This window comes from Oenanthe melanoleuca, chromosome 23, assembly GCF_029582105.1.
Source record: "Oenanthe melanoleuca isolate GR-GAL-2019-014 chromosome 23, OMel1.0, whole genome shotgun sequence".
Taxonomy (NCBI): Eukaryota; Metazoa; Chordata; class Aves; order Passeriformes; family Muscicapidae; genus Oenanthe; species Oenanthe melanoleuca.
In genome coordinates, this window is record NC_079356.1 from 103,606 (window position 1) to 121,226 (window position 17,621).

The window sequence follows — 17,621 nt, forward strand, 5'->3', positions numbered from 1 at the left end:
CTTCATCCCCTGGAGCAAAATGGGATGGCCACATTGTAAAATTTGTGGGGGTAGGAAAAGGTAACTCCAAAATAGGAGAAGGGCAGGCACACAGGGCAGGATAGTAACAGGATGATCTAGAAAGTGTTTTAAATGCCCTTCTTTACATCAGTTCTGCAACGCCACTCTATTGAACTTCCCAAGAATAGGGGGTGTTGTGAGCTGAGCGACCACATCAGAGGATGTAAAGCTCTGCTCTCTTCCAGTCCTGCTGCTTCTGAAACTCCTGGCATGCATAGGGAACATTCCTTTCCTTACATTCAGAGCAGCTGAAGGTAAGACAGCAGCACAGTTATGGGCACAGCACAAAGAAAATTGATGGCAGATGAGAACACAGGAGTCCAGCAGTCCTCTAGCTCCATTTGTTAAGAATAACCTAACTCCAGTCACATCACCATTCCCCTCACATCCCACTTCCAGTTGATAAAAAAGATCACAGACTGTCAAACAGGTCATAATTATGGACACAAACAAAGGTGTAGCAGAAGTAGCTTTATCAAAGTATTTAAATCTTGTGGCAAATCTCCGCATCAACATGGGCAGGGAGGCCATGAAATGCTCTGCAGTAGCAATTTCAGTTACCAAACTATTCCTTGGATAGACATTTATTACATGTAGTTTCTCTGTTCCTATTTCTCCAAGAGTTTAAGGCACAAAAGCCTGAAAAAGGGCTTATAACAGGTAAGTAAGTGCTCTTATTTTCACTTTCACCTCTAATGCAACATATGAGCTTAAATATATTGCTTGTCCATCCAGCTTATACAATATCCAGTAGAAAATAGCTTTCCAGGTTAACAACCATTTGTTGCACAATATATCAATGCAATTGCTCTGACCGGTTTTTGCTGCAAGATCTTTAGTTTCACTCTGACTGGACAGTGGAAGCCACTACAAAATCTCAACATCTCAATGAGACCATCAAGGTGTGTCCACAATAAAAAGAAATAAAGGCATGGTATACAAAATAACATTTAAATATGGCTGCTGGAAAAAGTGTTTTGAGCTGCTGGTTGATGGGGAATTATCTCCTCATATACAGGTGGAGAAGCAGCCAGGTGTACAAGAGATCAACAGGTAAAAGGCATCAATCAGTAGCTTTATAACACTCCTTTCTATCTTTGCTCTCCAAAGTGCTCTTTGGGTTGATTGCTTAAGAACATCAAACTTACAAATCACAGCTTAAGTTAACCACAATATATCCCATGCTCAAATTACAGCAACCTTATCCAGTCACTGGAAAGATTTTGAGACATTTTAGTGGTGTCCAACAATGATCTTTTTTGAAATAACACATTCATGCTCATGGGGTCAAATAACTTAAGACAGTTGAATGGGCAGCAAAAGAGAAAGATGGGCAGGAACCAAAATGCAAAAGGTAATTTTACTTAAAAGACCGACTTTTTTATTGTATGATGGAGTAGAGTCTCTCCCCTGTGCCATCTTGTTGAAAGTTTATAAATTACAATTCCCAGTAAGTATTAAGAGTTAATTTCAAGACAAAAGGAATAAAACTGTTGCAGTTCTAATTTTCATCATGAATCAAGGTTACCATGATGCTCCTACAATACTTTTTCTCTACAGGAAAGGCCACAGTCCTCCTGTACACTGAGTACCAGACTGGGTGGGGAAAGAGCCACCCCTCACTACTGCAGGATCCAGGGGCAGCAGAGCATTCCGGAGCACACTGGCAGGATGTCTCACAGACACAATGCCTCAGCAACGAGGCTATAACACAGCTGGGATCTCTGATGAGACAGTGTCCAAAGGCTGCCAATGACAGTCCATCAAGGCATCGTAGAGCTCTTCACTCTGTTCCATAAACTGCTTGTTTGCTTCATGCACATCTAACTGAGGCGTGGGATCTACAGGAGTAAAGTCAGACAAACAGGTCACACATCAAAGGTGTTCAGAAAAATACCATCCTGTAAACAGCTAGTATATTAAAACAAACATGGAGGAAGTCTCAGAATCTCCAGGGCAGGTGTCAGAGGATAGTGCCAGAGTCTGTTCAGTGGTGCCCATTTACAGGACAAGGAGCAACCAGCAACCACCTCAACATGAACAAGAAGTTCTTTCCATGGAGGGTGCCAGAGCACTGGAACAGCTGCCCAGGGAGTCTCCCTCTCTGGAGACATTCCAAACCCACCTGGACATGGTCCTGCGTCCCATACTCTAGGTAAGCTGGCATTAGCAGAGGACTGGACTGGATGATTGTTCTGGTTTGAAGGACAGGTGTCAGCCAATAAAGGCAGAAGCTTTTCTTTGAAATAAAGAATGTAAAACCCTTCCCTCGAAATTATTATAATTAATATATATCCTTCAGGCAAAGATATGGGAATTAGGAATAACAGTTTTTTACTAGGAAAATTAAAATAGAAATACAGTATTACAAAGAACAAAAGTATTACAAAGTATTACAAAGAACAATTCCAACTCTGACAGTCAGAATACAACCTGACACCCTGTCAGTCAGGGTGTTGGTAGCAGCCTAATTAAATGGTGGCTACAGTTTTTTGCAGTAGCAGATGTGGTTCAGCTGAAGCAATGGTTCTGTAGAAGGTGCAGTTTTCCTCTGAAGGTCCAGAGATGATGTGGAAAGGTCCAGTGTTGTTTTGGAATCCAGTGGAAAGACGGATAACTTTGCTGTTTAAAATTTCCGTTTTTTATTTAGGTAGGAAATGTTTGGCTCTTCCCCCTGGCTGCAGCATCTCCCAATGGGATGATGTAATTTTATCAGTCATACAGTAGGACTTAATGGGCCATCAGCAGATGATATTTTCTTGGAGGGAGGATGGGTTGTGGAAAAGATAAAGATGATTGCCTTACCTTATCTTAAAGATGGCCCATTAGCAGATAGTATGTGCTATGGAGATAAGGAAATCACTACCCCACTTGACTTCAACAAATGGTGATAGAATACAACATCTCTGGCCTCATCAACCCAACACAATGATCCTCAAAGGCTCTTCCAACCCCAAGTACTCTGTGATTCTGTGAGTCACCAAACATTCCCAGCATATGCCCAAACACAAACCTCACCAGATCAGCCTGACTCCATCTCTCTGCAATGGGATAAGTAATAACCACATCCAAACACATTCCTTTTTACAGTGGTGATTGCCCCACAGGAGAGCCAGTGGAGGGAACACATACCTGCACCAAGTGCAGCCACCTGTACTGCCAGAAGGGGCTCACCCAGATGGAAAGGGCAGGAGCAGAGGCAGAGGCACCTGTTCCCATCTGCTCCCTCCACCGTTAGGTCACGATTGATGGATGGATAGATGGGAGCATCCTGTGCTGCTGCAAGCAGTCACCAGAGCTCTTCTGCCAACACCTCCAGCAGCTCAAAGTGGAGTCACAGTTAGGAATGAAGGGAGTGCCAGTGGCAGCACAGCATTTGGGTGTGTGCATAGCCCTATTTTACAGGTGGAAGAAATGTTTGGAAGGCATTTTGGAGCTGGACAACAAGCCAGCAGGTCCAATTCTGCTGCTCCCAATGCACTGTGATGGACTCCCCAAACCCCTGTAGGGTGTAAAGCTCACCTGACAACGCTGGCAACCCAAAGCTCAGGTTATCAGAGTAGCACAAACACATGTGAATGACTCTCAGTACAAAGCTGAATGAATGGAAAGACTCTTAAACAGATCAGGAATAAAATGTTTGTAAACATGTGACTTCCCTGTGAGGGAGGTGAGGCCCTGGCAGAGGCTGCCCAGAGAAGCTGCGGCTGCCCCATTTCTGGAAGTATCCAAGGCCAGGTTGGACAGGGCTTGGAGCAACCTGGTCTAGTGGAAGGTGTCCCTGCCCATGGCAGCACCTTCCCACCCAAACTGTTCCAGGATTCTATGTTTGGTTTTAGCTACATCATGTTGTAACACATTACAGCAGAAGAGATTTAAGGAAAAGGAATGACACAGTGGCAATAGAAATGTAGGAACCTTTCATGTAATCAGCCAAAAAAAGAGATATCCAGAGTATCCCAAATCCAGTCCTGGTATGTTTGGTTCAGAAAAGGAAAGCTCTCCTGGAATGCTTTTAAGAGCCATTAAGAACTTCCACAGACATCATCAATCATACCTGTGGATCCTGTAGATCTGTTACCCTGTAATTTTTAATTATTTATTTTTTAAGATTAGAGTTAGATACACTGCATAGTGCATATTCCACTCAAGACATAAATCTGGAACGACTGGCATGAAATGGTAGTTTCTTGCATCAATAAATGAAAGCTACTTGTACAGGTATCTAAAACCCTGATCTGGTTTAATGACCCATTTCAAGCAACGACTGCTTGAAATATTTTATCAGTGTAACTATTATTATTCCCTTTTGCTTTTAAACTAAAAGCACAAGGAAGTGTTCTGGGCTCTAAATCCCAAGATTTTATAGAAAAACAGAATATCTACTTTTTTCTTGGGAGTATATCAGAAAAAAAAAAGGATAAAATTTTCAGTACTACGTGAGATTAAAATCTCAGTGCTGGGGAAGTCAAACAGTTTTAGTCCTCATCAGGTTCAGACTAGGAGCAGCAACAGTAAAACCAGGATGCAACTGTTCTAGGTGATAGTGACCCACAAATTTTCTCAGATTCATTCAAAGATAAAGCTATATTATAAACTGAAATGAGGGTGAATCTGAGAAAGTCCGTCTCTAAGCAGTGCAGAACACACGGACAACTTCAATACAGAATTTGAGAAACATACCTTCCAATGCATCCTCACCAACTTCTTCATATGTCTGCAAGGAAAAACAAACCCCTTAGGACACTTTCCTTTTGCAAGCATCACTTGTTGATTAGTACTGTCAGAGTAGTTTTATACTGGAATTATTACAACAGAATTCTTCACACATAAGCCTGTGTTCTATTCCCAACACTCCATGGGCTACACTAAAAGTGAAATTCCAGGATTGAAGTGGGGTGAGTGTTCTGATGTCTTCTGTCCTTTTTAACAAAGTTTATGAAGGATCCCAAAGGCACTCTGAGCACTGCCTGTACCAAGAGAACTCTTCTACCATGACAACTGTATCAAGAGACGCTTTGTGTCCTCCAGACTGTTTTTTACCTCAGCAATACCTCCACAAGGTAAGAGGACACACCAGGGGCTAAACATTAAATAGTAGGTATATTAAGACTTCATTATTAAGAAGTCTACAATAATATCTCTTGGTGTGTTCAGTCTGGAACAGAGCAGACTGAGGGCAGAACTTATTAGGGTCTGCAGCTCCTCCTGAGGGACACCTCTGATCCTTGCTCTCTGTGACCAGAGACAGGACCTGAGGGGACGGCTGGAGCTGTGTCAGGGGAGGGTCAGGCTGATTATGAGGAAAAGATTCTTCCTCCACAGGGTGCTTGGGCACTGAACAGGCTCCTCAGGGAATGGTCATGGCTCCTAGGTTGCCTCAACTCCAGGAGCATTTGAACAATGCTCTCAGGCACAGGATGGGATTGTTGGGGTGTCCTGGGCAGGGCCAGGAGCTGGACTCAATGGTTCCTGTGGGTTCCTTCCAGCTCAAGACATTCTGTGATTCGCAGAGCTGAAGACAGATGTTCCCATCCCACCTTTCAAGCCATGTGGTGTTTCTGAGCTGCCCTACCTGCATGGTGCTCTGCGTGTAGCCATACTGGGGGTAGCTGTAGCTGTAACTGCCCGTGTTCTGATCGTACCCCCACTGAGCGTAGTAGTTGTGATACTGTTGGTAATACTGGTTGTAATTATAGTTGTACATCTGATTGTACTCCATTGGTTTCACACGATTGCTTCAAAAAATAAAGCAGGAGTAAGTTGCAATAAAATAGTGCAGGACAAGTATGAAAAAAACAGTGAAATAGCTTAAGATACAATGTAGTAAAGAGGCAAGGCTTTGTCTAACATGCAAATCTTAATCTTTAAAATATATTCACTATTTACTGCAGCAATATTTATCACTTGGATACATTTGCAAAATGAAGAAGTGGTTTAAATTTAATAACCTTCCCTGTATTCATATTCCTCTTCATAAATAATCCTTGCTTTCATTCTTTATGAGCTAATTGGGTATCACTTCCTGGCTTTGGGAAGAGAAGAGTTTAGGACTATGAGCTTCAGTTTAAAACAATCCCAAACCACAATCCAGATACTGGAGTCCCTTTTTCTTTATGATAAAGATGATGAAGTTAAATGATCTGCAACTTTCTGAGAGAAGGTACTGAGTCTTGCTTTACATGAAGAGTCAAAAACTTAAAGCCTTGCAAAAAACCTCGGGTTTTCTTTTGTAAGAATGGAAGAAACTGTCTCTTCTACCATTGTCATACAAAAGCCTAAGCAAGGACTCGTCCCCTTTTCTCTCTGAACTGGGTGGTCTTCAATGCACAGACTTGAAAAAGTTCCTTAAATGAGAACTAGTAATCAAAAAATCAAAAAATAAATACCCTGAGAACTGACTAAAATTCCTATTCCTTGCCATAAAGTGGCAGCATTCCCAAGGAACAAGGATTCCACCTAACTATCAAGATTTGAAATAATGAGATGATTATTACTGTTTGGAGATGAAAATATGTCACACATAAAGCTATTTCTACTAATGATGAAATTAGTGAGAAGTAGGAAAAAGGAAACATCAATCTTCTCACCATGACACAGGCATTTTTTCTGCTTTTCTCTTCCTTTCCCCCCCAAGACTGATGATGTCACTGAAAATCTAAATATTATTCAAATAGGGAGCAATTACTATGATTCATATTACCCTAGTGCTACGAGCCCCAAGTCAGACCAGGATCTCATTGTATCAGGTTCTGAACAAACACAGAAAAAAAAGTTAATCCCTGCCTCAAAAGTTTTATATGTAGTACACATCATCATAGAATTAGCAAGGTAGTTGAGCTTTGCTATCCAGACATCATTAAGCAGATTTAAACTATTTCAATTTAATGCAAAGGAACATACACTTAAAAACAATCATAATTAACTACAGTGTGTACACAAACACATGGATTTAATAATGTAAATAATTAAAAACAGTGTCAAATGCTTAGTCTTGAGCTAATGTAATGTCTTTGAACTCCTGGGCCTTCTGATACTCCCCATATTCATGGGTATTTCTTCATTTTTTGATGGGGACATCAAGAACATGTACACAAAGCACAAAATGGCATTTAAAACCAGATGTGGTTTTTCATATAAATGTTCGGCTGTTCTTCTACTCACGCTTTTGGTATAGCCACACTCAAGCGTACAGGTTTAGAGCCCAATCCCACAGCTCCCTGACACTCTGTCAGTGCTCTCTTCTGTTCCAGTTCATCCGTGAATTTCACGAAACCATAACCTCTGCAGACACACAGAAAAACTCACATAAAACTAACCCCGAAGAGCCATGCCACATTACAAAAATTAGTTACAGAGAAATATGAATTGGTTTGGGAAACACAGTGAATGAAAATGTTCATTAGGGTTGTTGTCCCTGCTTTTGGGAGAGATGAAATTACTCTGCCTTTCAGTTGCTTTTCCAGCACGCCTAAAGCCACACGTCCAAGCTCTGGCAGTACTTTCAAGGGCTTGTCAATGTAAAGTAGCTCTTGTGCCAGTGGATTCCGGGGAACAGGAAGTGAGCTGACACAAGCCATGTTGAAATGTGTGAACTGACACGTGGTAAAGCCCCAAATCTCTGCTGGGAGGATACTAATAATCTCAAGAGTTGCAAGTCAGCACAGGATTGACAAGACAGACTCTGCTTTTATCCAAAACTGTCCCACTGTGAAGGAAAACACTATTTTTCCCCAGGGTCAATGAGATACGCTTTCCAATCAAGTTTGCTCTTCAACAGGAACATATTCAAATAGGCTTTCTGTCATTCCCAACAACAGCATTTCCAACAGTGGGCCTGAAAATGAGTTCTTAACATTGAATAGCTAAAACCTGCTCTGAGAGCACAGCTGGAACAGGGACAGCACATCCAGAACCCCTGGTCCCTGCAACAACCCTTTCACTGCGGTGTGGTAACACTGCATGTCAGCCAGACAGAAAATCCCAACTCCCTCCAACCTCAACAATCCTTTTGCGTGGGATTTTGATGCTGTAGTGAGTCAGAAGCAATGCAACAGCATCCAAGAGGGCAGTGCCAGGATCCCATCATGGGATGGGCTGCCTCACAAAGCAGAAAGATCAAAGACTTAGGTGTGGGAGGGTAAGAGGAATCCATCTAAGCAAAGAAAGAAGTTTGGGAGGGAAGGGCTTTTCTACCTGGGGAAAAGAACGAGCTGCAAGCAAGGGTGTAAATTTACAGTGCATTATCTATTCTGTGGCAACTGCTAAACACCAGGTAATGTGCTGTTTTGAAAGCAGCATCATCTGCTACTCATGGGAGGTCCCCACTGGCAGCTATTTCAGAGCAGTTCATGCCCCAGAAAATGTACTACCTTGCACAGCAAGCTTCACACACAAGTCCAAATATCTTATTTTTATACAGGTATGGATAAAAGACCAGATCAAAGCTTAGGCTTATCTACATACAAACTAGATTATTGAGCACAAGCAAAACTCTACACAGATTCACATTCATATAACTTGCCCTCTGTCAAAGGACTATGGCAAATTAATCCAGTGCAAGTCAACTTCTAAGCCATTTGAAGGTGTTGACACACAAACCAACTAAATTTCTAAGCTGCTGAAAGATTCCTGCATATTTTCCAATGGAACCAGAAGTGTGTAAGAGAAACTGGGAAGACTGGCAGCTCCAAAATAGAGACAGATAGGGATGGATGCAATGTACAGGAAACCATTGGTGTGGAAAGAAAGACTTTCTTCCTGGCCAGGACCTCCCTGCAGACCTTCTGTCCTGCCCTTGTAGTATGGAAAAGCCCCAGCACCTGCACCCTCAGCAGAAAGCAGAGAAGCAGGCACATGCTCCAAGCTCCTCTCCTGTCTGGACAAGAGGTGCTGGGAGGAGACCTTCCTGATCCACCAGCCCTGGCTGGAAGGGCCACAGCTTCACTGGGCATGTCCACAAGTCCCAAACTCTTCTCTCACATCACACTGACAACTGCAGCTGCCTCAGCTTTGAGCAATTGCACAAGTTCCAACAAAGCCCCTGGCACCAACACTCTGGCACTGCCAGGGGAGACAGCTTTGCTCTTCCCAGAAACTGGACTCCAAGTCTGTGCTTATTCTCCACTTCCCAAGCTACCATAGATACCCTTTCCTTGAGGTCTGCACCTATGCACAGTTCCCAAAAACCAACTAACAGTCCAACCTGCAGCATCAACACCTGTTCTACAGACAGAAACTGAAGCAGGTGCAGCACGACAGGAACTGTGGAGCTTACACTGAGAAGGATCAGAAGGCATACAGAGCCCAACCCTGCAGTGTCAGTCCCAGGTAAGATGGCAGTGACAGCATGAGGACCCAACAGCCAGAGAGACTGAGTAGCTCTGCAAAAGGTTCAGGTTGCACATGAAGAGGAACTTCATGACTGGGGAGGTGTGCAGCTCTGTAACAGGATGCCCAAGCAGACTGAATTATCTCCATCCTGGGTGGTTTTCCAGGCCACACAATTCATGGATGATATGATCTAGCGTTGGCTGCAGTCCTGTTAGGAGCTGGAGACCAGAGACCTTCAAAGATTCCTTTAAACCAGCCTAAGACTGAGAAACTGCATATGACAACTACAGCCATAGCCTGTATCTTATTCCAGCATTCTCACATGTATTATATCAAAATTGTGCTTCACTGAAGCCATGCTCTGCTTTGATAACAAGGATGCTCACCAACTGCTCCTTCCTCTGGAAAATACAGTTTAATTCTGTGCTATTTGGAAAATTATTTCAATACATTAAGAAATCCAACTTTTTGATACCTTTTCTTGGCAAGACATTTTCAGGAAAGACAAAACAAGGCAGCTACTGAGAATCTGACAGTGAATCACAGTTTTGTGTGCCCTACCCTGTTTGAAAAAAAAAAACCCATACAACTCTCACAGGAATATACACACAATAGTCTAAAGTTTGTAAAACACAATTCCACCCAAGAGTCCGGGAAGAGAGTGTGTGTCAAGATTACTTAATACACTTTTCAGCATTTTAAGAAGTACAATAACACACAAAGGGCCTCACACTGATAGAGGAGGGACAATACCCATGGTGACTATCAAAACTCAAGTGAACTGCAGATTGAATGGCAAAGAACACTATATTTCAAGATTACTAAAATCTAAGCCAAAAGGAGTTTTTTCCCTTGCTGCATTCTAACATTCCCATTGCCACATGTGAAGTGAAAAAAAAAGCAAATAAAAGACAACTTACTTGGATACTCCTGCCTGGTCCAAAACAACTTTTCCACCTCTACATGATGGATAAACTTTAACAAAAAATTCATATAACATCCCATCATCCACGTCAGGAGTCAGGTCTCCCACAAAAAGGGAATATTCTGGGCTAAAGAAATCAAAAGAAGATTTCTTAAACACAATCATACAAAAAAATATAAAAAGGAAGGGACATGCTGAGTGACAGTTACCATTTAGCCTAAATATTTGAACTCAGAGAAGAGTGATATTAAAAGACCATTTAATGGAGACTTTAAAGTGTCACCAGTTAAGCTGCTTAAGTGAAATTTTTACTGACACTGCTTATTCAAGTTAATTCAAGCAGCACACCAAACCAACTTAATACTGCTTTTTATTTAAAGATTATTTTACTTCTTATTACTCACAGGATATCTCTGATTTCTAAAACAGCAAGAAAGCAATATCTCATTTATAGATAAGCTATTTCAAATACATAGACCTTAAATTACAGTATATGAATTAGAGACTTTGTTGCTACAAAGCATAAATACTTACTGGATAAATCTACTGTGCCGCACACAGGACAAAAGCACAAAACTGACAATCTAAGTGCTCCTCCCTCTACTAAAGACTGGCAGTGATGAACTTTGGTTTTACATATTTAGAATACTTTTTGCAAGGCAATTAATAAAGGGACATTAAGCACACAAAATTAGTATTTAAATATTGAACACTTACCTGTTATCAGGCTGTTTTCCATATGTTGCATAATTCAATTTAAATCGCTTTGCCTAAAACAAGGCAAAAATTAATCCATACATTCAAATATTGTCATGTGGATTCAAGCAATTAGGAAAAACTACAATAAACTGATTTAATACAACTTTCCTAATGCTGACACATGTTCACTGCCTTCTGGCCAGCCATTTAAGGTAACAAGCACATTTTTATTTGGTGTCAATACAGATATAATAATGAAAATCAAAACCTGAACAGAGGTAGTAATAACAAATGTTAAATTTCTTCCAATTTTAAGGTCTTAAAATGAAATGACAGCACTACTACTGGACTTCTGTGATTTAACACAAACAGTACCAGAATCCACCACACTGGAAAACGGAATCAACCTGAGACTGGAAGTGTGGCTAAATTAAGGGAACTACATTGGACAGTGGAGGCCTCTTTAAATTTTGCATCTGAATTTATTTTTGAAACAAGTTTCCCAGCAGCCCAGATTTGTGCCCTCTGGCACATCTGGAACTCTGCCCCCAACCTACAAGACTTCAGCAACTTGTACCCAACTTACACGTAAATTTAGACCAAGATCTAAGGAGACTAAGATCTTTCAATCAGCTCTTAGAGATCAGGGGCTAATCTCAGTATCAGAAAGCATGATTTTGCATCACAGTCAGAAATGTCCTAGAGATCAGGGTATTCACTTGTTCAATACAGTAAAGAGTCCAGTGTACTCCTGGTCCTTGTATGATGGATTTTCTTCCCTCAAATTCTTGGGAAATAGAGCACATCCTGCTCCTTGTATGCTTGCATTATCTGGAACACAGTACTACACAACTTTCTGTGGATCATTTACAAGCTAACACAAAATTTAGATTCCACTTTGAAGCACTTAGACAGCTATTTTAGGATCTCGCTCTTCACTGCAATATTCTGGGTTTAAAATCAATGAGACATCTGAGAGTAGTTCCACTCAAATGGGAACTGGGAGCACCAATGGTTGGAAAAGAGACAGCACCGGCATCATGGCTCTCTGTTATTCCTTTGGCTGATTCAGTATTTAAAAATAAATAAAAGCATGAGCCACACTCAGGTTTTCTCTAAACAAAGTCTCTAAATGCAAAGAGTGAGCTGTGCAGTTGCCTGCTAAGTGCACTGATTTGGGCTGCTTTGGATCTCTGCCTGACATCTGTAATTCTCTCTGTGTGTTACGCAAATCATCCTTCCACACAGCACAGTGTTTTGAACAAAACTGTGAAGAAAGATGGGTATTCCCCAAACCAAACTTCCATTATTATCTTTCTCCTTGAAAGAGCTGCTCTATTTGTCTCTCCAGTGACTACAGAAGGCATCCAGGATGATCAGCTTGCCTTAACCATGAGCAAACACATGAAACAGATATCTCCAGGCCTTTCATCAATTCCTTTTAACAGGGCACATCACCCTCTCAGGAACATTGACAAAACAGTTCAATGTGAACTTCCTGGTTTTGTACTCCAGGTATTAACTACTCTGAAATAGGAATCCGTTTACCTTGTATATCACACCACAACTGAGGTGATTCTAGAGATGCCTTATGAATCAGTCACCCCAGCTACTGCAGTCAATTCCTGTGGGTACAACAGACAGCTGTGTCAGCTGTCCCACTTTAATCTACCACATATTCGAGTAAACATCCTAAAATTAGCCTCTCTGACTATTCCTTCTCATTTCCTAACTACCCTAGCTTTTTGTAGAGGAGACATAAGTTATGCATGGCAATTATTCAATACTCTGGCTCTTTCTCCACTGTAAAGAGGTTAGAGTAACTTCTGTTTGCTAAGGGCCAAGAACAATGTAAGATTAAAAGTCACGTTTCTCTTGTAAATCAATATTACTCAAAAGACAGTGTGAACTTGCAACTTCGTCCTGTACACATACAACAACATACACAGGTAAATTCTCAGGTTGCTTCATTCCTGAAAGTATTCAAAGCCTGGATGGGGCTTAGAGCAACTTGGTCTAGTGGAAGGTGTCCCTGCCTATGGTAGGGGGATGAAATACAATAAGCTTTAAGGTCTCTTCCAACCCGTACCACTCTGTGACTCCATGATTATACAAAAGGAGAGAGATGGAAGAATTGTGGCAGACATACACTATACTCAGTTCTAATGTCTTCCCTGTTCTTCTCAGGTTTCTGATTAGTCCAACTTTGGTAACAACAGAAATGCTCAGATAGAAAACACCCCACACCCCACAATACTTCTACACATGGATTTCATCTAGACAGTCACAAAGAAATCAGTGGTTTTTGTCAATAATTTTCTGAGCAAGAACATTAACAGTTTTATAGTTATAACTTCAATTCTAAAGCAGAATCCCAGTTTGCTAACTACTGAAATTGTCTGTAATAATTAAAAACATAAATTCTCCACTATCTGTCCCTTCCAAGTTTTGGCTTTCAGCTTTACTTACCGGTGTAGCACCAGGAAGTGGTTTTCCATTGATTTTGTGTAAACATTTCTCTGCAGTAGCTAGATCTGCAAATTCTACAAAGCAATAGCCTGCTGGAATTCTGAACATAAAACACAGAAGAGAAGAGACAAAAGTTATAAATTCAAAACACATTTGAGAAGGAAAGTCGTATTTTAGATAACTGGTAGGAAATCTGCTATAGTTGCAATACATAGAACGGTTTCTTTTTCAAGTATAAACATCAGCTACCAAAGAGAAGCTGGATCTCAAGGGATAGCCCCTACTTACCATAGGTCAGGTCAACATCAGCATATAGAAAACCGTTTAGCTTACAGTTTACTTCCTACTTTCATTGACCATCAATTTGCTTGCCCTAGTTTAAACTACTGAAAACTGAAATTACAACACCTAAAAGAATAATGAATAAGAATGAAACTACTTTATTCTGCATAAATCACTCACTTAATTTCAAATGAACTCTAAAGATTCTCTTATTGCTCCGAGTCAGACCTCCCACCTCTGTCAGCATCACACAGCTGCAGTACAGACTAGTGACCAAAGCCTGGGGAGGTGTAATTCCCCAAGGGATGGAATGAGATACATACACTGCTCTGACTGAGTGCTGGAGCACTGCAGGATGAGGGCCAAGACTTGTTTGTTGAGGGGAACCCGAAGAGCCAGCAGTGCCCTCTCCATTGCTCTCATTAATATTTCCATATTGGTGGCAGCAATGGTGAGAAACTCAAAGGAATAATTCACTCTGATATGGAAGGACCATAGCGACACTTCAGTCCAAAGGCACTCAGAGAACAAACAGAAAGTTACCCTGTCAACCTGTTTCGAATGATTTTTACACTCAGTACAAGCTCTCCCATGGTGGCAAAGGCTCTTGAAACAAAGTTTTCATCCATATAGGGCTCCAGCTATAAAAGCAAAAGAAAAAGAAAGTTAGATCAGGGCATCTACAAAAAGGAGAACATATGTGTCAATGTCCCTCTAAGCAGTTAAAACATTATTGAGAAGGATTTTACCCTTACACTTCAAAAAGAAGACTCATTTAAGAGGGTCGATGCCACTCAAAACCAGCAGGCATGCATGAACCAGGCTCAACAGTCTGCAAAGTGGAACCCAAGAGACAGCATGAATTTTAGAGAACAGGGAGCTTCACAGAAGGACAAAAGCCACTTAGAAACATACAGCAATAAACTGAGCATTTGCTACAGGGAGCAGGAGAGAAGGTGGCAGGCTCCTTCTCCAGGTGCAAGCGGAGGCTGGGCCAGTGCTGTGGGTACACAGGTGTGGCATGACCCCAGGTGGCATGTGGCAGGTGACACTGCCCTGTGGAGCTGCGGTAGGGGTCTGCAGAGCTGTGTCCATTTGCACAACCCCAGAGATACTAGGCCAGCACTCGGGGGGAGCCCTAGAATCGCATCCCACAGTGGCTCTACGCTTTGCCCTGCCCATGGGAGCACTGACCGTGTTCATGTCACAGGGGAGGATGGCACTGTGCAGGTAAGAGTGTATGTGAACGTGCTGGACAGCAGGTATCTGCATGGTGTAAGGGACTGACCAGTAGGAAATGCTGCTGGAATTTGGATCAAATATATCTATGAAGAGCCTGAGTGAACAGGGCACCTCTGTGTATAAGAGAAACTGGAGGAGGGAACTAACCAAAATTAAAATGGGGAGCAGTATGTCCAACAGGTAACAGGAGCTGAAAAATCTATGTACAAAATATATATAGCTCCATATATTTACCCATGTAAGACAGGTGGCTCATGGTAACGTACAGCCCTCAAGTATTTGTGTCTGTCAGGTACCAGGTGGCTCCACCACTTATGTGTGTGACAGAATGTGCAGTACGTGAAAGAAGGTGACTGTACTGCACTTGCAGATGTTCTGTGGAGGTGAATGTGAAGCAGAACTGACTTGTCCCAGGAGCAGAGGCAGCACCACTCTGCACAGATGTGCAGTGATCCTGCGGGTGTGTGTGTACAGGAAAGCTGGACTTGTAAAGACAATCAGTTGCATGGATATGTCTGTGTGGCTCAAAGGGCTGTGGCCTGCTTGTGAGAGGAGTGATGAAAAAGAACATGGGCTTTATGGCAGAGAGATGGCAGATAACCCTCTGTGTGGGGAAAAGGGAGAACAGCTCCACAGAGTCCCTGTGCACAAGCAGGGTAGACAGGCGGTAGAGAACTCCCGTATACCGTGGCAAACTGGGGGTGCTGAGTATGCGAGTGGGAGAGAGGTACCCAGTGAGATTCTCAGGGATGTGTTGGGATGTGTGTACACACACATGTGAGCGATGAGGAACACTACATGCAAGCAGGACTGCGCTGGTGTGAGCTGCAAGAAAAGGGCTGAAGGAAGGTGTGCATCCAAGAAACAGATGGCAGGGAAGTTGTGACATGCTAGTGTGACTGTACATGCATAGTGGAGTGCACACAGGTGTGTACAAGTGTGTGACAGACAGCAAAGACACTACACACAGCAGTGGGACTGCATGGGTGTGTCACAGTGTACCACAGTGGCAGCAATGCAAGCACCACAACACACTGAGTACACACACACACGCAGTCTGGCTAGGTGGCAGAGCATTACAACATGCTGGGGTGAGTACACATGTGTCAAAGTGTGTGCTCAGCAGTGAGTGGCGAAGGACACAGGAGCACAAGAGTGAGGGTGTGTGAAGGGCATGCAAGGGACACTGTGGGCTGTGCATCACTGTGAGCGTGCTCCACACAGGTGCTCTTCCTGCCAGGTATGCACAGAGGCAGGAACGAGGGACCTAGCAGGATGTGTTAGTGCTTGTGAATGTGTGTGCACATAGGAGAGTCAAAATCCCTATGAGGGTGTAAGTGCATCCACAGGTGTGCATGTAGGGGGCAGGTTGTGAGGGATAGTCTTGGAGAGGTGCATATAAATGTGAGTGCCTACAAGTGCGAGCACAATTAGCAGCACAACCATGAGTGCGTGTAAATGCCCTGCACAATATGAGCATGTAAGAGCCTATAGTAGCTGAGCAGGTAAAACTAGATAAATCCTCAAGCATGCAAGTGTACATGCTGTGCATATGGGAGTGTGTGCCTCTTAAGAGTATGAAAGAGTGAGATTTGTTGGTGCCCATGCATGTGTCCACCCACCAGGGACACTGATGCAAGTGTGGCTCTGACACGGCTGCAGGAAAGCAACGAGGATCACTCTGGCATACATGTGTGTGTGTGTGTGTAACTGCTCACAAATGTCAGGCTGGGGTTTATGTCTGAGTGTGTGTGTCAGCCTGTGTGAGCACATCAACATGCCCATGAGTGTATGAGGTGCGTGTCACTTGAGCAGTTTAGTTGTGTCTGAATGTGTGGGGGTATCCCTGGTGTGAGGGAGTCAGTCAGGGAGAGGGGCAGTTGGTGTCAGGTGTGAGTTAGAGTGAGGGTGTTAGAACTGTGAGAATGTCAGTCTGCAGGTTGTGCGTGGGTGTCAGAGTGTCAGTCACTCAGAGTGAGGCTGTCAGTTGCTGTAACGGTGTCAGTCAGTCAGTGTGAGGGTGCTAGAGGGAGGGCATCGATTGGTGTGAGTGTCAGTCACCCAGTGTGAGCGTGTCCGTCAATGTGAGGGTGTCGGTCGGTCGGTCGGTGGGAGGGTGTCAGTCAGTCACTGTGCGGGTGCCGGTCAGTGACGGTATCAGCCGGTCAGTGCCTCCCGCGCCCCCCCCGGCCCGGCCGCTTCCCCCCATAGCCCCGCTGGCCCCCGCCCTCCTCACAAAGCCGCGCGGTCCCGGCCGGACACTCACGTCCCCCATCCACAGGCTGGCGGCCATGCTGCTCCCGCAGGCCCCGCGGCGGGTTCAGCGGGGCCGCGCGTTCCACCTCCCGGCCCGGCCCCGCCGCCGCCGCCGCCGCCGTCCCTCCCTCCGTCCCTCCCCCGATGTCCCGGTCCCTCGGTCCCTCCCCCGGTCCCTCCCGCCGCCCGGGCCGGCCCCGCCGCCTCCTCCGTGGCCCCGGCGGGCGGAGAGAGCGGCGCCCCCGCCGCCGCAGCGCCCCCTGGCGGCAGGAGGAGCTACAGCCGCGGGACGGAGACGGCGGAGGGCGGGGGTTTAGGGCAACTCGGAGCGGGTTTGAGGCGACTACGGCTACCT

The 17,621-nt window shown here is 43.8% G+C and overlaps 1 protein-coding gene across 2 annotated transcripts; it reads right to left on the minus strand.

The window, feature by feature from the left end:
* Positions 1-516: 516 nt before the first annotated feature.
* TRNAU1AP (tRNA selenocysteine 1 associated protein 1) lies at positions 517-17,398 on the minus strand. 2 transcript variants are annotated; one of them, XM_056509196.1, is made up of 10 exons: positions 17,277-17,367; positions 14,524-14,600; positions 14,312-14,409; positions 13,487-13,586; positions 11,036-11,088; positions 10,314-10,445; positions 7,225-7,344; positions 5,636-5,798; positions 4,744-4,777; positions 517-1,901 (listed from the first exon to the last, which is right to left on the minus strand). In XM_056509196.1, the coding sequence occupies exons 3-10, from the start codon at positions 14,395-14,397 to the stop codon at positions 1,765-1,767; spliced, it is 825 nt and encodes a 274-aa protein (XP_056365171.1). In that variant the 5' UTR covers positions 14,398-14,409; positions 14,524-14,600; positions 17,277-17,367; the 3' UTR covers positions 517-1,764. The 2 variants fall into 2 exon arrangements, with proteins under 2 accessions (XP_056365171.1, XP_056365170.1); XM_056509195.1 differs by lacking the exon at positions 14,524-14,600 and having other exon boundaries at positions 17,277-17,398.
* Between the last annotated feature and the right edge of the window lie 223 nt (positions 17,399-17,621).

Bases quoted from the DNA above. Each gene is read 5' to 3' on its own strand.
- TRNAU1AP (XM_056509195.1), bottom strand. From the start codon at position 17,303: ATGGCCGCCAGCCTGTGGATGGGGGAC. The intron at 11,089-13,486 runs GTAAGTAAAGCT...GCCTTGTTTTAG, and splicing joins CACTTCCTGGTGCTACACCG to GCAAAGCGATTTAAATTGAA. The intron at 5,799-7,224 runs GTGAGTAGAAGA...TATTTTTTGAAG, and splicing joins AGTGTGGCTATACCAAAAGC to CAATCGTGTGAAACCAATGG.